Consider the following 21141-nt stretch of genomic DNA (forward strand, 5'->3'; position numbering starts at 1 on the left):
CTCCATTTGTGCACTTCTTCCTGTTAACTATAACATCAGAAGTTTTTCTTTGTTCAGTCCCTTTTCACCACGCCAGTTTTGCTTTGCAGCCAGCCAACTGTAGACTGAAATTTCTAAAGCTATGACCCAAATAAAGATTTCCTTAAGTTTTAGGTGTTGGGCATTTTGTCCAGCAATGAAAAAATGATTAAAGACACAAACTGATATAGCTATAAATGAATAATCATGAAAGTAACAATGTATCATATTTGCAATATAATATAATCTCATTTGGAGACTGACAAGCTCATTGTTGGACATTTGCCTAACTTACTTCCTATCTAAAATATCCATCTCTGTCATCACTGAAATCATCATGTTTGATGGGCTTTCAAGGACATAGGTTGAATACTTCTAGTCCAGCAGGTCTTCAGTGATGCATTACTATGAAAGTAGTGCCACGTGATTCCTTAGAATCCCCAGCAATGCTTTCTATACTTGCAAGACATTTATTACTTTCCGTGTTGAAATAAAGGACTTCATTCTCTCTGTCCTGATTCTCTGACTAGATCTCCAAACCCACACCCTTCCTTCATTTCCTTTATCTAACATATGCCAGTGTGTCAAGATTGTACTTATACTTAATAGGAACTCCAAGTGGAGTATTGGGTTAAATAAATGAAGAGGTAATTTGTTTCTTCCCATGCCATAAAATATTTATAAGTAGAAGGTTGTTGGTATTGCTCAGTAGTCCAGCCCTGTCAAGGTTAAAACCTGTAATTTTCTTGGCCTTTTTCTTTGAATTTCTTTCTCTCATTGACAGAAATTGCTATTTTAGCTCCAGTCAGCCAGCCTGAATTTCAGGGAGTGAGAAGCAAAAGTGGAACATAGTAAGGGGCAGTGACTGTGTCAAAAATAGTCTTTCTGATGGCCTTAGTAGACTTTTATGTTATCCCATTGATAACAATTCTCAAGTATTCATCCATAGCTTTGAGAAGCACATAAAAGTACTTTTGAGTACCTAGCATATGAGTGTTCTAGTCATATGGAAAAATAGTGAGGATATACAGTCAGCTTTCTGTATTTATGGGTTCTGCATCCATAGAGTCTACCAAATTGGGACCAAAAATATGTTAAAAATGCATCCATACAGAATATGAACAGACTTTCTTTCTTATCATATTTCCTAAACAATACAGTATAACTACTATTTACATGGCATTTACATTACATTAGCATTATAAGTAATCTAGATATGATTCATGATATACAGGAGGATAAGCATGTTATACAAAGGACTTAAGCATCTACATATCTTAGTATTCTTGGGAATTATGGAACCAACTATATGTGAATACCAAAGAACACTATCTTAAGTTGGCAATAGTGATTCCCATAGTCAGGTATTGTGGTGGGAATGTAAGATAACATGATCAATGAATACAGACATGTCTACTACCTTTTCAGGTTTTTTCCTTCTTAGAGGAAACGGTGATTATAAAATTCATAAACACATATAAAGTTGTAGCAATAAATACACTGATATGTAGTTCATGCTCACCTGAAAGTCTCAAATGAGTGGGACAAGAGTGTAGCTGACCTAATCAGAAGGCTAAGGAAGGTTTCCCCGAGGGGATGGCACTTGAGAGTACATTGTGTCTGGTCACCAACCTACTTACTTTAAAGTACTTACCCCACCCAGAAAGCAAAACTAGCTCTTCTATAGTTTGAAATTATTGCACATTGGATTTACACAAAGCAAAACTCCTAACATTCTTCCGTCTGACCCCAAGTCCACACTGAGTGTCCTCATGAGCATGTACTCATGCAGATATGCTTCTATTTCTGCTGACCTGCTCAGAAAGGTTCCATTAAAGGAAGCTCATCTCAAGTACAAGTGGTCCCCAATAGCTCAGCAATTGCCTGGTGGCCAGGATAAGTGAATTCAGATGGTCTTAGACTTCCTATCACATCCATGCAGCCAAGGATGGAAATAAAACTTGTTTGTCATCTTGATAAACAGCCTCTTTCAATGCCTCTGGATGCTGTATGCAACTTGCTGGAGTCAAATACTATTAAATCGTCATCACTGTCAAAAAGAGAAGTAGTAAGTTTTTCTACCTGAGTCATAGTTAATGACTTATACGATGTGTGACACAAATCAGAGTTTCTGTTTGCCTTCTTTTCCCTTAAAATGTGCATTTTCTGGCTTTGGATGTGAAGCACAATCTCACAAAATAAATATACACTTTTACTATTGCCTCTCAGCCAAATATCTAGTTCAAGTTATTCGTAGAAGGCAAAGATTTGAAAGACACTATTTTACTAGCCAAAACCTTGGAGATGTTTGTAACCCATCATAAAAATTTTAATTAAATATATTTTTGAAGCTACTTAAGCACTATTAAAGTCAGAAAGCACCTCTCATCATTTTACAATGTAATAGAGTACACCGGTCAGACTATTGCAGCAATGAGCAACCTCCATGTCTCGCTGACTTAAAACATCAAAGGTGTTTTCATTGACCATACATCATATCTACTGTGAGTCAGCAGTGTTTCTGTGTTTATAAGGGCTATCTAGGGACAGGAACTCCGGAGAAACCATCGTCTGAAATAACAAATGAAGACCTTTAGGCAAAATTGGGCTTACCATCAGATCTACATGGTTCAAAAGCTTTAAGTGGCCTTTGCATTGTAAATATCTGGAAAAATTCAAAAGGGATTATTTATGACATATTGAAATTACATGAAATTCAATTTTCCATTTCCATAAGAAAATTTTATTGACATCAGTGATACTCATTTGTTTATGTATTGTTTATAACTACTTTCAAGATACAACAGCAAATCTTTGTAGCTTCTCCTAATAGCACACAAAGCTGCAAATATTTACAAGCTGGATATTTCTAGAAAAAGTTTGCTGACTTCTGATCTAAAATATTGCTGGCCACCACACCAGCAGGAAAAGACTCGTGGAGGGTCTCAAACAGGCATGCACGTCTTAGTCTGGTGGTAATATGTCAATTCCATTAGCATTAGTTGACTAGCCACAGTCACATCATAACTCTTCCCCTCAAAATGAGGTTACGAATTACCTTACACTGCAGAGAAGAGAAACAGGCATGCGGCACTAATGGCTAAAATAATAGTAATAATAATAGCAACAGCAAGTATTTACCTTATTTTTATCTTTCTCCATCATTCTAAGTTCCTTGCCTGTGTTCACACTTTTAACCTCACAATAAATCTCGTACAGGTCTAATGTTTTCTACACCTTACAGGTGGGAAAACTAATATGAGAAATATAAATGATCTTTCTGAGGTTAATAAAGAATGGATGCAGTATTGAAACCTAGTGAACTGGTTCTAAAATCTAATTCCAAACACTATGCTCTTCTCCATCCTACCATACATGGACACTGAAACTTGAAAAATCTCAGCCATTAATACTGTAGGGACCACACTTCTTCAAAAAACCCTTATTTTAGAATTTAGCAGACATGCGAAAAATATTAATGTTAGTGTTTGTATTACAGATTTCCAAAATGTTTAATAATTCACTTAGGAGTTTCCTGGCTATCACTCCCATAAATAAAACTAAAACACAATGCCTTTGAATTTGTGTTTTCCCTATGGGTACTACAAAAAGGGCTTGCAATTAAGATCAACTTTGTAACTCAGCAAGAGGACTCGCCAATGGGTATCTAGCCCTAAACTGAGAATGACTCTTTGTGGCATCAGTATTTTGTAGTTGCTTTTCCCCTGTCATCTCAAATTTTGTTCTAACCTTATTTTTGTACCCAAACCATTTCAGGCACGTTCTCCTACAGGCATGTTTTCCATTTAGCTGGGGGGTGGAAAGTAAATCATAAAGTAGTTATGGTAATAGATTTGGTGCAATTACACTGTTTTCTTTATTTTGTTGGCTGCACTTTTATGCTTCCCAAAGATATTTGTGTATAATCACTTTCCATGTTTCTTTTAACATTTATCATGCTTTCCAGATGTGAAAAGTCCGTAATAGTTGTTGAGCTTCTCCTAAGCCTGTATTCACATCAAGACACCATTAAATACATGTCATAAAGAAATAAAGAACAAAAATGATGACTTGCAAATGTGACATAAGAATGCAACACAAAGAGCACATTAGATGTCTACCACTGCATGAGTAGTTTGGACACTTGTGCCCTGGACAGGAGGCTACTAGAACAGGAAAGATAAATGTGCCTTTCCATTTCTTAATTCTATTCCCTCCATCAAAGCTCATGTCAGATGTTCTATAACAGCAGTGATGTCTTTGAAGTTGGATCTAATTTTTTATATTAATCATTATAAGAATCATGTCTATTTTTAATAATCCTCCTGTGTGCTGCTTGGTGTATTAATTACTTTTCATATATAATCTAAAATGCTCACATCTTTTAATGATAGGAATTTACTTATGAGGGACCTAGGCTTAGACATTACAAATTACTTTCAATCACATATTGGTAGTAATCCAAATGACACTTGATGATTTGAACTACCATTTAAATATTAATATATTCAACCTCTCATGTCAGCATTTCACATAATTTTAAAAAAAAATTAATATAGCCAGAATAAGTTGACTACATAAAATAGAGTCACCAATCTTTGTTCTAGAAATTGTTTCTACATGATACCTATCTTTTGACAATGAAGAAGAAAAGCCTGACCAACCATTGCTTTAGCTGGACCAATAAGCTTCATTTAAGTATAAGGCTAAGGAAGATCTTGCAAAGATTTAGGCTGAAAGTGTCGCCCTTTAGAGTGGAACAGCAGTCAAGGCTATTTTCTAAGCCTCATTTCATTTCAAATGTGTTCTAATCACAGTAGTGGAATGCAGCCTACTTATCTTAGATCACTGGTGCTGTAATTGTTTCCAGAGACATACAAGGATTTCTAGAGTAAACACCACACTAGGAAGTAGAAGTTTTTTGTTTGTTTGTTTGTTTGTTTTTTTCCCTAGTGGTTTTCACAGCTACCTAGACTTTCAGTGTCTTTCTTGCCTGGCAATAAGTCAGTTCTAAAATTTCTTTTATTGGCAGTATATTGAAGAGAAGTATAAGTGAGATAATCATATTTGGAGCCAGAGAATAGGGATATTGTTATATTCTACTCTCACCTTAAAACAAGTAATTTGATGTCCAACCCATTACTTAGATTTCCATCGCTAGTGCTGAGTCCTCCTTGTTCAAATGGAAACATGGTAGTATACTTTTGAAAAACAAAAAAATTGAAGATGTTTTTCTTATACTCTTATTTGTGTGTCTTTGAGTAAAATTGATTTCCATGTTGGTAAGCACTTATTAAAATTTGATTTCTGCAGGGGAATTTCTATATATTCAGTGTATATGCTAATAACTTCTTTAAAAAAATAAAGGAGACACCTAATGGATGAGAGTTGACTGTGACATCACCTTAATTTTAGCAGTCTTATTTCTGGTGAATATCAACATCTAACTGTAGTTAACCAGGCCACATGCTTGAGATAAAAATGAAAAGATGGTTGTGAGGAATAGTCCATGTTGGTGAAAAGGGGGAAAGAAATAAGAGGATTTTTTTCCACCAATAATTCAGATTTAATCAAAGATGATAATTCCAACACTGTTAGTAATATCAGAGATTTGTAATGTCTACCCTGAAGCATTATCAAATTATCTTATTCTCTATTTTTTTAGCTTTCATAACGTCTCATCTTCAGAATAACCCTATACAGCTAATAAAACCTACATTTTAAAGATGAAAAACTGAAGTGTAGGATGAAAAATAATAGGAAATAATGAGATCCAGTACTTGAATCTTAGCAGCCAGCTTCTTGAATTTGTGCTGTTGCCTATTGTGGTATATTGCCTCAAACTTGGCTTTCCTGTCCAGAATTCTTCTCCTTTTTCACATTTGTCTATTTCTTCATACCCCAAAGCCCTGGAAGAGAGTGCTTATTTATTTAATCTCAAGCAAAAACAAATCAAGCAGCCATTTTCCCTGCTCAACCAAAACATGCTTAAAGATCCATTAGTGTCTATCTTGTCAGTGATTTACAGACAAAGACGCTTAGAGATTCTTTCCAGTCCATTGGGTCAATAAAGCATTTTTAACACAGTCTTAAATATGCATTTCTGACATCTGCTACAATACATTCCAAGAGAGTTATTTTTAAGGTCTTGATTAAGAAGTTCTATAAAAACGAAGTGTAACAAAATCTTGCTTTTTCTTACATATTACAACTTTTAAAGTAAGGAACCACTTGCAATAAAGTGACAACATAAAAACCCCAATATCCAGGCCACTTTTTACATTCCTTAATTTGTCTTTTATCCCTTTACTTCCTCCAAAATTTGTGCTTAATGATAAACATAGATCCTTTCTTGACTATTTAATATGGATTGTTTTCTTATGGCTATTTTAATTGCTATTTCTTTTATCAGTTACTTCAATTGGAATGCATAGCTTTCCTTTCATATACTTTGAGTTCACCAAAAACCAATGTTCTAAGTTAATTTTTCTGGATGGTGCATTGGAAGGTCACCTCTTTGCATGAGATATATTTATCATTCAGTCTCATCCTCAAAAGAGAACACATAATTAATACTCAGGAAAAGTTCCACAAAGAGGAATAATTTATATTCAATCTTTCTTCTCCTATTGTTCTTTTGTCTTTCTCTTTTTGTATTCTATCTATTCTTCCTTTTTCTGCTTTTTTCTTTCCATCATGCAGTTATGTAATCACTTAGTTATTGGATATGTAAGTTTCTGATATTATTGCAAGCACTAGAGATAAAGAAATAACCAAGATGTGGTAGTTATGATGCTCGAGGGGCTAGGCAAACAAGGTGACTAGGAAATGAGTCAAAAACTGCACTTAGAAGTCAAGCTGTAAACACAAAGTTAATTTTCCAAGAGGACATGAAGCAAGAGTTGTATTCATTAGCTTTCTTTTATCTTGGACATTTGTAATTTAAAGGAGAAAAGGTTTAAATTGGCTCATGATTTAGGATATTCAGACCATGGTGGGCTGGCTTCAAAGTAGATACATTATAATAAAAAAATATGTAGTTGGTGGCCATTCAGGAAATACAGCAGGAAAAGTGCCAAAGGGAAAGGAGTAAGAGACCAGATATAGAATCACAGGTCATGTCTCTAGACACACCCAGGAGTCTCTTTTACCAGTCTCCTAACTGATGCCAAGCCTATCAAATTGACACAATCAGCTTGACAATTTTTGACCATCACAAGAGTCAAAAGTTAATCTATGAATAAAAATGTTCATTCAATAAATATTTATAGACCAACCATGTACCACATCCCAAAGTTAGTACTACAGGTACAATAGTGAAGCAGAAAAGTTGCACTTTTTTCCATTTTTTTAGAAAATGTGAGACAGTATTTAAAAATACTGAATCGTGCAATTGTGATTTCACATTATGGAAGGATTGTGTGAGGTGAAAAATCAGATAGCAATAGAATATAATTTGTAGGATGGCTCAGGAAGATCACAGAAAGACCTTAACGATGTGTATAGGGATACACATCCACACACACACACACACACACACACACACACACACACACACATCCCAAGTACATATGCACTCTAAATATGGAGTTCAAACTTATATTCTCTTTGGTTTTATTTCAAGGCAATTATCTCTGTTTCAACATATGAACTCCCCTAGCATAGTTTCTTCTTTCCCAGAAAACCTGCTGTTGTGATAACTTTTAATTGCTTGTCTATGTTTAGTCTTGGACATGAACTCAACACCAAAATATATACTGAAAAAGTCTAATTCTTTTGCAGAGGAGAAGGACTAGATACTAGCAACTTCCCACAGGTGCCCATTCTAAATATGTGACCCAGTTTGTGGCCCAGAATGATCCAACTGGTTTGTATAAGCTATTTTTATTGCATATTCAGTCTGGGGAAGAACTCTGGTTTCTGATGCCAACCTTCAGTTTTTAGCCTCTCCCTGACAGTCCTTCTTAACCTCATCCTTCTTTTTCCATCAAGACACATAAATGTCAACAGAGGGAAGTCTTTTTAAAGGAAACATTATCCATAGCAATTCATCTTCCTCGTGCTTCTGCACTTGTATAGGGTAAGACAGTGATGCATGGAGCTGGGAAGGAGGGATCATTGCCAGGAGCACACTAGGCTTGGCATTTTTTAACTTCTCCACCTCAGCAAAAGTTGCTGCTGCCAGAAATAATTTTGAAATGCTGTCTTTTTTCTCTTTTGTGGGTATTGGAAACCTACTTTTCCTATTTGAAGTAGGTTTGATAATGTACTCAGCTCTCTGACAAACCCAAAAGAAAGAGTAAGATGGAAACCAGACAGGTGCCCTGCCAGGCTTCCTTCCTAGAACTTTCCCTTCCACCTGGATGATCTTGAGTAAGAGGAAAGAGAGGTAAGGGGACTGTTTTGGAGACTTGTTGTAGAGAGAGAACTGGGCAGTTGATACACAACTAGCACAGGTTTTCAAAGTGCCCCACATTAGCCAAGTAACTACTTGATTTACATCCTAATCAGAAAAAATGGTGGGGGGAGTACTGTATAGAGCTAGGCTTAGAATATAAGGCTAATTTCTTATTGATGTGTTATCTTAGATGTGTATCTTTATGAAGTGATAACAACAGAAATATTCACATTGGTGTTATTCCTGCCACAGTACCATTAGTTATAGATTAACTCATCTATCTTATTTGCTAAATATATAGATGCTGGGTGAAATCCAGAAGCATCCATTTTCCAGATAATCCATAAGCAAAAAAAGGAAGCTCAATTTTTATAGCACTTAAACAGCTTTGATTTGAGAAGGCATAGATCATCTTAAAATCATTTTGACATAGACTGAGATAAAATTTAGGATGGATTGTCATTGGTACCAAAGAAGACATCTACAGTGTATTGTCTGGCTAATATTACTGCTATGATTTTCAAAGATAGTTGCTTAGGTTTGAAAGGATAGCTTACTAAGTAATCTTTAAAATACAAATAAAATAGGTTAAAGGTACATATTGCTAGTTTCGAGAAAGCATTATTGTAAACCTAACTCTTCCTTATTATTTGGGGCAGCTTTTGGTTTCCATTCCCCTTTTCCAAGAAGCCAGCTGATAAGTATAATAGTAAATAAGTAATTGTAGTCAGTTCTAGCAAGTAATTTGAAATTCTCCCAAGTAATGAAAGTAGAAATCCAAGATTTTTTTTCACTAAATTCGACCAAGTTCTCACTTAATCTTAAATGGACTAAAGTAAATGATTCCAGATGTGCTAAGTGGTAAAAATTACAGAAACAGTTGGGGGGAGACTATGTTTTCTAAGTTTCTGTACCATGCCAAAGGCATTTAACCTTTCAGTTACATTTCATGCCTTATCCATGAATCAAATGCTTGTAATTTAATAGTAGATTTATAGAGCTGATAGTCAGATAAGTGCAGTTGTTTTTACTTTTTCTAGCAGAATTACTTTGAAGAACAAACAACTATACTGTGTGTTAAAAATAAATAGCTAGAATATCAGTGTATTTTCTTCCATCGGTAACTGAGGCCCCTCAAGTAACCCATAGAGTCCCACAAAGCCTAACCTGAGAACAAAGGATTGCACATATCAATGCGACTTACCCTGTCAAGGAAATATTTCACTTTGTCAACAGAACCCAGGGGACCAAGGTTCCATGGTCACAGGATAGATAGAAAAATTACATTGCTCTGGTTGACAGTGGCTAGCTCATTCAAAACGTAAACATTTTGGAATTAATAGGTGTTACTTTCATGAGCCAAAAAGATCTTCTAAATGCTGGGGCCTGGGAGGTCCCCCCTTGTATGTAGACTGTGAATCAGTGTACCCAAGCAAGAGATGTAATTGAAACCATAGTTCAATTTTTCAAAACCAAATGAGCCTTTTATTTAAAGCAAAACCTTCCTGTATTCCTGTTTTCAAATCTATCATCTGTGACTCCAAGGAAATATTGCCTAGGGTCATGGATATTGTTATATACAAAGCTTTAATAAAAATGGATCACTTATCAATTTCCAGTTCCAGGGCTCCTCCTCCCTGTTCTGTAAAAATGGTAGCATGTTTTACCAGGGCAGGATGGGTAAAAAACAATGTGTATGGGGTCAGAGGGTCTGGAATCTGCTCCATATGTTGCCAGGAACTTGGGAGATAAAATGTAGACAGGTTTTTAACAAGGTGTCATCAAAAGTACAGTGAATGTTAAACTATTTTAATTCTTTACAGTAAAAGACATATTGCCAGTAATCTCCCTCTCACTTTGAACACACTTACCACATCATTTTTGCTGCTCTCTGAAGAAGTTCTAGAAGTCCTTTTCTTGTGAGTGTCTTTAGTTACATTACTGTGACTATTCTGATGTCCTGAATAGATTCAAGTCATTTACTTTTTGTGGTCATTTTGATTTTGAGCATTAACCAGAAATCATATGGTATCACATCTAGTGAAAAAGGTGGATGGATGAATGTACACCATAATGTTTTTATTCAGCAGAAATTCCCAGAAACATGAAGTATAAACTGCTTCATAAAATGAGACGAACAATGGGATGAGTGATTTGAAGTGAAGGGGAGCTTTTTGTAGGAGAGTAATAGGAATATGAGTTGTAACAATTGTAACAATTTTCATTGAAATATTCCGTTTTGATCATATCTATAAGTCACTGTTGATCTCAGGTGTTGCTTCTGTAAAATGTATATAATCAGAATCTCATTGTGCCGGGCTAATATCTAGACTATATAAAGAGCTAAAAATATTAATCCCTGCAAAATAAAAGACCCAATCAAAAAATAGGAAAGTGAAATGGACATCTCACAGAAGATGGTCAATAAATACATGAAGAAATGCTCAAATTTCCAGCCATTAGAGAAATGCAAATGGAAACAACTTTGACATGCCATCTTACCCCAGCAAGAATGGCCATCACCAAGAAATCAAATAATAACAAATGCTGACAAGGCCGCAAGAACAAAAGAATCTTTTTACGTTGGCAATAGTAATGCAACTGGTGCAACAATTGTACTAGATGTTCCTTCGAAAGCTTCCTGCAATCACAGGGGCTTTTCAGAGGTGACTGGATCTAGGATGTGTTATTCTGGGATAAAAGGTGTGTGATTACTAAATTAGCCCACTGATTGATTTGGTATAGTACTGGGTGTGGATATTGGGAAGGCGTAGTCTGGGTGTGAGTGGCATCACCCAAAGTGGGTAGATGACTTGGAAGGGGTGCAAAGGAGGGGCAGGCTGCTGCCGCCACTGCTGTGGCTGCTGCTACTTCACTAGTTGCTGCTTTTGCTGCCTTCTCCCCTCACCCTGTACACCATGAACTGATTTTTCTCTTCCGCAATGCTGTGATATCATCTGCAGTTCTGTGATATCATCTGTCTTGGAGCCAGCCAATTATAGATTGAAACCTCTAAAAACTATGAGCCAAAATAAACCTTTCCTTCTTTAAGTGTTGGATATTTTGTGTCACAATTCATAATAGCTAAATCTTGGAAGCATCCTGTGTGTCCATGAACAGATAAATGGATAAATAAAATGTGTTGTTCCCACAATTGAGTACTACTCTACCATAAAGATAAACTGACTTGTAAAACAAATGGATGCATCTTGAGACCATAATGTTAAGTGAAATAAATGGGACACCTAAGCTTACATAACACATAGTTTCTCTTATGTGAGAAACCAAAATTATAAAGACCAAAATTGATGACAGATAATAGGCTTTTAGTCAAAGGTGAAGGAAATCAAAAGATGGATGGAGGGAGAAGGGAAAAGGGATGAAAAAGGAACTAAAATGTGTTCATGTACCAATGCCACACAAGCAATGTAAATGCTATGTACTATAAACATGTACTAACAAAAATAAAATAAAATGAGTCTATGATTTATATCTATTATGGGGTTAGGCACATGGGAAAATGTAATAAATGCTTTAATACTATTATCAGCATTAACGATATGGCTATGCATTTGTTGTAAGTGTGCATCCTTACTAGAAAATGTGGAGAATAATAGCATTCCTATCTCTGTCTTTAATCAGTATTGAAAATTAAATGAAATGTCTGTTAAAAGCCTTTTTAAATCCTGATAATATGGAAGGACATCCTTTAAGATATAAAGCAATAGGAATTATATGAAACTCCTCCTGTCCTTGAGGAGTTTACATTCCAATATGGAGCACACATAGAATAAGCGTAGTAAATAAGTAAATTACATGCAGCATTTTAAAGAAGTAAGTGCACTGGAAAGGTAGAGAAGTATATGTAGATCAAAGTAAACTGTTTAGTGTCATCTGAAGAACTTGTAATTTACTTAAATAGAATGATCACCTATGCCTCTGATGAAAATGCATTTAAACAAAGATGAAGAATTAAAGAGAGTGAACTAGAAGTCTGCTTGGAGCCAGACTGTCCTGGTAATACAAGAGCCTAGGAAGGGAATGTGTCTGGCATGTTGGAGCAATAGCCAGCAAGATGACCAGTGTGCCTGGAGGAAACAGGAATTAAAAAGGGGTAACAGATGAGATCAGAGACACTATGATGGGAAAAGAGGCAACTTGGATGCTTAGTTTTGATAACCATTCCTAAGCAACATATCAATAGACTTCTTTTTATAAATTTTTAATCTTATTGATTAAAAATCAATTGATTAAATCAATTGATTAAAAAATCCTTATTGGATTGACTACTTGTGACAAAATGAGAAACCATGAGTTCTGGACTCTAATAGAACAGAGATATACTTGTGTGACCTGGGAGTTACTCAATGTCTCTGTGCCTCTGCTTTTTATCTACAAGTGAAGGCAACAGCTTATAAAGTTACTGGGACATTTGTAATTGATGTAGGTAAAGTACCAGGCATACTGCCCAGCACCTAAATGAGAGTTCAATAAATGGAAGTAGGCTCAGAGAATAACACAAAAATGTTCGTGTGGCTTATGCTTCAGGATTGGGCTTCAGTACCCCAGTGGCCATCGTGGTGTCCATGTGTCTTAGTGCACTAAGAGAACTCAGGTGATCTGTGATAGGTGTCATTGCTTGACTGTAAATCAAAACACATCACAAGAACTTTCACATGCCTTGTGCTTTTTTCAATCATAAAGGTTACTCTAGTTTTGTATAAAGTCAAGTGGTGACTTTAAAATTAGTGATATTTTCATGAAGCACAGAACTAGCAATTACTGATTTGACCAAAGGCAGTTGCAGCTGACAATGAAAAGCTAAAAAAACTTGACTGCGGGCATCTGGGTTAGAGTGGAATATGTGATTTGCCTTGTCCCATCAACTCTAATCCCAGTGTTGTGTGTGTGGACATAATAAAGTATTCTCTCACAATCCAAGTCCAAGCCTTCCTACTTCCTGGTCAGTATTTTGCAATGGCTTTTTGTTTCTTCTGATTTGTTACCTTCCACTTCTCCAAACCCTACTTATGCACACCTGCTAGCATGATGGCCCATGGCAAGAACCAAGTCATGCCAGTCTTTAACTCTGAAATCCTTATTCAGGCCTTCTTGCAATCATGAGTTTTACCCCCAGAGAAAGAAAATGCTCTCCAATTTAATTCTTTCTCATGTGTGCAAAAATCCTCAGTTCCATCCATTCTGGTATATCTTTTTCAACTTGCTGACCATCTCTGCAGAGAAAAACTAATTCTAGATTAGGACAAAAATGCATAATAAAATGATTCTGGAACATCTTGGAAGGCCAGAAATTAAGGAAGTACTTGGAACTAAAACAAAAACAACCCACAATGATTATAGTGTAATTTTGATAAACAACATTAACATGGTTTTGGATTATAATGTAAAGTATAACATAAATATCCACAAAATCATACTGACATTGATAAATGATTGAATGAGTAAAAAGATGAGAATAAGAAAAATTTCTCATCCAGAAGAACTCTAAGTAATTTTAAGAGCTACTACAGTCTGGAAGAGATGGAGCATAACTTCTCACTCCCTAAATTTGGGCTGCATAGGGTAACTTTCTTCTGAAAAGTATACTGTGGAAAAAGACAGTAGAAAAATAGCCTCATAGTGAAGAAATTGAGCAACTACTAAGCCAGCCAAGTGACTAAGATCAACATCAACAGGGGTAAACCTCATTGATGCTGTGCCTTTGATATTATGTGATGAAAATGGCATTTTCTTCCTCAGTGGTCTTTTTTCAGTCACATAACCTCAGTTTATTCATGGAAAAAGAATCAAACTAATTCCAGTTGGAAGGCATTTTTACAGAATACTTGATCAGTATTCCCCTAAACTTTAAAAGTCATCAAAAAGCAAGGAAAGTTTGAGCTCCACACCCAAAAGTAGCCAAAGAAGATAAGACAACTGAGTGTAGTGTGGTGTTCTTGATGGGATCCTAGAACAGAAAAAGATACAACTAAAGAAGGTTGACAAAAGCCTAGAATATAGTTCATACTAATGAATAAGCATGAATCCAATTATAACAGATATACTGTACTAAATATTTTAATGTTAAAAGAAAATAGGAAATAATGGAGTATGGCATATTAGGGGATCCTCAGTACAATTTTCACACGTTTTCTTAAATTCTAAATTTATTCAAAAATAGAAAAGTTTTTTAAATGTTGCAGACTCTCACAATGGTGAAATGTCTGAAAATATCTGCTGAAGCCGCATTTTTTGACTCATAAACTAAGACACTATCTTCATTCTTCAGAAAGCAGGGGTCTACCACTTCACATATGTCCACAACACTTGGGGCATGCCTGGTGGTCTTCGTTTTAGTTACTTCATCTAGTAATTCTGCCAAGCATTATGGAGCTCCTCTAGTGGAGGTTGATAGTTAGTAAGGCTGTGAGACCTGCCATGCCTGTGACCCTGAGAGCAAATTTACAGATTGACTAGGGGCATGGACATGATCAGCTAAATATAAGGAAATATATCAGAGCTGACAGAATGAAAGAAATTAGGAGGGAGAGGACATGCTCTAAGAAACTGACCTTTATCTTGAGCTCAGGAGGGAGATAACAGGACAAATTTGTGTGTGTGTGTGTGTGTGTGTGTGTGTGTGTGTGTGTGTGTGTTAGAGTGAAGGAATCAGAAGGATTGGAGGTAGGTGAGAGTGTTTCAGGAGGAATCATATTTGTCAAGTTCTTTACTGGCATCCATAAAGAAATACTTGCCGTGACCTGACATAGCTATCATAGGTAGCATGTAAGAGACCCTTCATCATGTGTCAGCTTGGTATGACTCTGCACATGTATACATTCCTATGCTACAGCCTTATGCTACAGGTACCATTATTAGTCCCATTTTACAGATGAAGAAAGTAAGGCTTTCAGTAAATAAAGAAGCTGGGATTCAAAGTAAACCAGGCGAGTTTGAAAGTCAAACTCTTCTGTCAGATTGAGAGATAGAATTAGTCTACTTGAAATCAGAGACTAGAGCATGTTCTCATAAGAGACCATAATTTTTAAGTCTCAATGTTTTTGACATTTTGAGCTAGATCCTTCTTTGCTGGTAAGATTTGCTTAGTATTATTGGATGTTCAATATTGTCCCTGCTCTATACTCACAAGTTACCACCTGCTGCCACCACAATAAAAATTATCCCAAACCTGCCAAATATTGTTGAGAAGACACAACAAAATTACACCTACTCCCTCTGCATGGAGAGCACAGAGCTTATTGCAAGTTCTCTAGCAATGGGATGAGGCTACCTATAGTTTAAGTTTTCTGTTCTTCTTTGCTCCTTACCTTCCTCCCAGATTTTTCTGAATCTCCACCTGCACCTCTATGTATACGAATGGCAGATGCATCCCTTACAGTTTATAACACAATAACTTGTACATAGTGACCATTTAACACATGCTTCCTGTGTTTCTGCCAACTGACTCTAAATGCCAAGAATCCTAAATATTATGGGCCCCATTCTGATCAAATGAAAACCATTCTCTCTGAATTCAAAGCTTGATGTTAGAAAGTTCATTCCTGGTTTCTGGCCACATGAGGCTGTCTTTTGTATCCCTGGAGACCTGGCCAAGCAGATTTTCTTCAGATCAGAAATCTCTATCTGAATGCTTTTCAGCCTGGACCCTAACTCAGCAGCTCACCTTCATAGTTCACAATAGGGCCTGCCAATAAGAGTTGATGAGTGTGTGAAGGAGCCATGACAGCTTACTTAAGGACATACACTCTGGCCCACGATTGGAGATGATATTTAAAGCCCAGTCGCATTTTCTGTAATAGCTCTTTCTTTAATTTGTGGGTGTGATTTTCACCTGGCAAATAACTTCTGCTTAGATTATCATATCAGCTGTGTTAGGAATGGACAGACAGTAGAAAGGAGAACTGGTTTTTAGGCATTTTGATTGGCATTGCAGGGTCTGTATCACTTGGGTTTCAGTTGTTGATAGTGTAGTTCAGAGAATTTTCAAGGCAAAGTTATCACAGTAAAAGCTTTCAAAATACTACAGTTAGATCAGGTAGTATCTTCCTGTGGTGCTCTAGTAGCAGGCATACTCTGCTTTTTTGCTTCTTGATTCATTCAGCCTGGGGCAGTTGCATCTTTTGGACTGTCCACTGGTGTCCTCTGCTGCTTTAGAAGAATAGCACAGTAATGTTTGTCTTCTTCAAGATTATGCCTACACAAGTGAGCTCCTTAACAATTATACTTCCTGGAAACTATTTGTCTAATCTCCATCATTTTTCCCAAGAGCTCCACACATACTTTCATAGGCCTCAATGCCCATTGCATTCTTTCTAACCAGTGTCCCTTCTCTTTCTGTCTTGCCAGAAGGAGGGACATGTGAAGTGATAGCGGCACACAGATGTTGTAACAAGAATCGCATAGAGGAGCGGTCACAGACAGTGAAGTGCTCCTGTCTACCTGGGAAAGTCGCTGGAACGACCAGAAATCGGCCTTCCTGTGTTGATGGTGAGTAGCTGGCTTTACGTGTTCATGATTCATCCCTTGTTTTCTTGTTCAAACTAAATATGGTTCAGGTATATCCAGAGTACTGGAAGGTTACACATGCCAACCTTCAGCAAAGACTTCAGATACTTGTTTCTAAAGTGGTAGATTTGAATGAATGCTTTAGAACTCATTAAAATTAATGTGCCATGGTGGCAATGTTGGGAAGCAGTTGAGCCATGAGGACTCCATCCCCATGAATGAGATCAATGCCATAAAGAAGGCTGAGTTCACCTCTCTTGCATCTGGGCCTTCTTTCAAGATGATGCGACTAGATGACCCTCAGTAGGTGTTGAATCCTTGTTTGATCTGGAACTTGGCAGGCCCTAGAACTACATTCCAACAAGTTTCTGTTTATACAAGTTACCATGTCATAGATATTCTTGTATATCAGCACAAAATGGAATCAACATCTAACCTTTTTAGCTTTCAAATATATCTATTTCAACACTTTCTAGAGAAAAAGAAATTTTTGAGTCAAAAATTTGAAAGTTCTCACTGGGCAGTGATTTTCGATTGAAGCTATACAGAATGATGATGGCAATAGTAAAGATAACAATACTTCACGTTCATTCAAATGGTATTTAATGAGGGGCTGGGGATTTAGCTCAGTGGCATAAGCACCTGCCTTGCAAGCAGGTGGTCATGAGTTCGATCCCCGGTACCGATAAAAAACAAACAAACAAACAAACAAAAAGGTATTTAATGAGCTTTCATTATGTGGCAGGCACCACTCTGGGTGCTTTGAGTACACAGCGTTCCAAGCTGTGTGCTGACTATTTCTCACACATTATTTTTATCTAATCCTGTAAAAAAAAATCCTACAAAACAATATATCCGTTATCTACTTCTGTATAGCAACTCACCAGCAAATGTTATCTCACAGCTTTTGTGGATCAAAAATCTAGTTTAGCTAGAAGACTCTGACTTGAGATCTCTCAGACAGTTAAAATCAACCCAAAGGTCTGGCTGGTGCTGGACAATAATTTCAGGATGGCTCATTTGTATAGATATTGGGAGGTGGCCTGTATTCTTCGCCATATGAACTTCTCCAGAGGAGTTTGATATTCTTAAAATGTTACCTGGCTTCCTTCAGAGTGGATAGTTCAAGAAAACAAGTACAGAAAGTGCAAAATATCCTATATTTCCAGCCTCAGAAATTACACTTCATCATTTGTATAACATGGTATTGGCTACAGCAATCCACCCTATTTAGTGTGGGAATAGAGTGCCAGTACTTGATGATCAGCAGACGGTATCATCAAGGATTACACTAGAGGCCAGCTATCAGCAAAAGACATACTTTCCCTCTTGTGTCAGATGTAAACAAACTGAGAATAAGAAGGGTTAATTAAATGGCATCCTTTTGCTCCCATGGTTTGCAAGTCAAAGATCACCTATCTCTTGAACCCAGGGTGATGAACTTTATTATCAAGTCTTACCCACCACATTTAAGGCAGTTTTATATACCAGTATCAAAAGTGAAGTAGCTCATGGCTCAAAGGAACTAAAATTCTCTCTCTCTCCATTTAGGAGGGGGTATGATTGATCTTCAAGTTTTCAATGAGGAAATCAGAACTCAGAGAAATTATTCATTTGCATAGTGTCATAGAGCAGGACTTAGAACCTGAGGCTCTTGGCCAAGAATAGTCACCATTCTCCTTCTTCTAGACATAGAAAGGAAGCTTACTTAGGGAAGTACATTTTCTAGATTGGCTTGTGTTATGTATTTTCATTATGAACCAAGATGTTTAGAAAGAGAATTACATTCAAGTTAGAGCAAATAAAGTAGCCGTTACTTTAAGAAAACAGAGAAATCCTAGTGAATCAATTATGAGAAATTCAACCAAACTTCATGTGTTATTAAATTTCTTTAGGCAGCTGTCATCTCATTTTCTCTGTCCATGGGACAGATTTTTCTTTGTTCTTGTCAGTTAAAGACAAGTATAAAGCTTTTATCTCCATGACATGGCTTTCATCTCACTTGGCATGATAGTGTAACTTCAAGTCCAAGATATATTTGATTCAGTTACTGTGTCATAAATACATTTTCTGAGAAGATGGAATGTCATTGGCTCAGCTTGGTTTAACATGTCAAACCTTACCCAGTCAACCATAGCCAAAAGGACGAACTCACATGGCAGGCACAGCTGTCCATTCTGTTGCATAGGAAGGTCAAGCTATTTTTAAAGGTGAATGAAAAGCCAAGTTTGGGAATATATGATGAACTGGTGTTCTCCACTGAGGCAGTTTTTCCCGGGTATCATTTGGTGACATCTGGAGACATTTGGAATCTAAACATTTTTCACTCATCAAATGGGAAATGCTGCTTAACTTCCTACAACATTCAGGACAGCCACCTACCATCTCCACAAAGCATTATTTAACTCAGATATAAACTGTGGAGGCTGAGAAAATTTCATGAAGATTATTGATTGTTCTGCATTACAGTCACCCCGTGAGGCACCACTAAGTCAGGGAAGGGAGGCAGCTGGACTAGAAAAGCTATTTTACTCTCTTGCAGGAGTAGTCCTGGCCCTAGAAGCCAAAAAACATTATGACACATAAAACTAGGATGGTTTCTCTTGCTCTTTGCCAAAGAAAGCACTGAGGCTGTTAACTATAAATCTCCATGTGTTTCCAGTTCATTTTTATCTCTAATGATCTAGAAACAGGATTGCCTTTAGGTTTTGGATTCAAGACACAGACAGCAATGCATTGTCAGTGCTGGCAAAGAGGAAATGGTATTTGGGTCTAAATTTATAGAAGTTAAACTACATGCAACAGAAATATTTCAATTCTAGAGCAAGTTTATTTGGTTTTCGAAGTTCTGTACCCATTGATGTACTTTATTCAAATAAGAAAATTATGGTCTCTTACTTCCAAACAAAAGCCAATAAACAGTATTTATCAGTCTCATGCTGTTTCTGACAACAGAACATTCTTCCAAAGTTCTGTAGTATTTTGTCATGTCTGAGCATGTCTACACATTGCTATGATTAAAATTAGGGTTTTTTTTCATAGATCACTATGTGAAAAATAAATTTAAAGTATGCGGATAAATTAACAATTTCAACATAGCTATTAAAATCATGGGCTGAAAAATTAGATACATTGTAAAAGACTCTCAACTATCTGAATTAATAAAATGTCCTTGGACAAGGCACATTTGCTTCCTAAACTCAGTTTCATCATCTGTAAAATGAGAATAAAAATTATTTCTACTTAATAAGACTGTTGTGAGGAATAAGAAAATCATGTATATAATGTGTCTTGCACAATATCTATCTCCAATGCTCACTGAGTTTATTATCTTATCAGTAAGTATAGATAATTCTACAGAGAGGCATTGTTTTGCAGTTTAGCTTCATACAATTCAACACAGTGATATCTTAGTTATCATCTTTTTATGGAATTGTTTCCAATTAATTATGCTGGATATCACTAGTGCTAGAAGTTATCTTCCCCAATTGATATTCTTTATGAGAATTTTTAAAAATATGAAAGTATATCCATACATTAAATTAATGCATGACAATGCTGCTTAGAAATTATTGTTGTGTTGCATGATAACATGTTATACGTTCTTCTAGTGTTAGGCTGCCATGAAAGACCAAACTTACATTATAGGTGTTTTATTGAACTAAAATGTTGTAGTACTGATTTATTGATGGTGTGTGTCAATGTGTGATAAAATATTTCCTAAGTTAATAAATATTCTTAAAATTATTATTAAGAGTTTCATAGGATTTCCAGGATAAATACACTACCATTCATTTAACTGATCTTCTATTTGGTCACAATTATATTCTTTCGTGTATTTCCTTATAATTCCCTACAAAAAAGATACTAGCCTCTGTACATGATAGCAGTTGATAGTGCATGCATGCATTTATTCTATTGTCTTAAAATTATTCAGCTTTTCACCTGAATTTCCATTGTTAAATATTCCAAATACTAGTTGTTTTCTCCAAAATTCTAGGAGTTGAGTTCTGCAGTGATTTCAAAAGCATAATAGTTATGATTTTAAAAAATGTATTGAATATCTCTAATGTTCAAAATCTCATACCCACATAATGTAAAATGGGACAAAAGTTAGGGGCTTAAAAATCTTAGTATAAAAATATTTAGAAAAATTTTAGTGGCCATTTATTTTTAAAATGACATTCTATTACCTGATA

General features: G+C 36.1%; 1 protein-coding gene across 4 annotated transcripts in view; it reads left to right on the forward strand.

Annotated features, from left to right (window-relative positions):
- Positions 1–21141, forward strand: part of Tafa1 (TAFA chemokine like family member 1) — a 491640-nt gene that overhangs the window by 377775 nt on the left and 92724 nt on the right. For 2 of the 4 annotated variants that reach the window (XM_063260220.1, XM_013156285.3), the window contains one exon: positions 16784–16924. In XM_063260220.1, coding sequence (XP_063116290.1) covers positions 16784–16924 — 141 coding nt within the window. The remainder of the gene's footprint in view (positions 1–16783; positions 16925–21141) is intronic. The other 2 variants (XM_063260221.1, XM_063260222.1) reach the window with 1 other exon arrangement.

The sequence above is a fragment of the Cavia porcellus genome, unplaced genomic scaffold, assembly GCF_034190915.1.
Source record: "Cavia porcellus strain 051 isolate PalLab524CR breed Dunkin Hartley unplaced genomic scaffold, mCavPor4.1 scaffold_13, whole genome shotgun sequence".
NCBI classification, from domain to species: domain Eukaryota; kingdom Metazoa; phylum Chordata; class Mammalia; order Rodentia; family Caviidae; genus Cavia; species Cavia porcellus.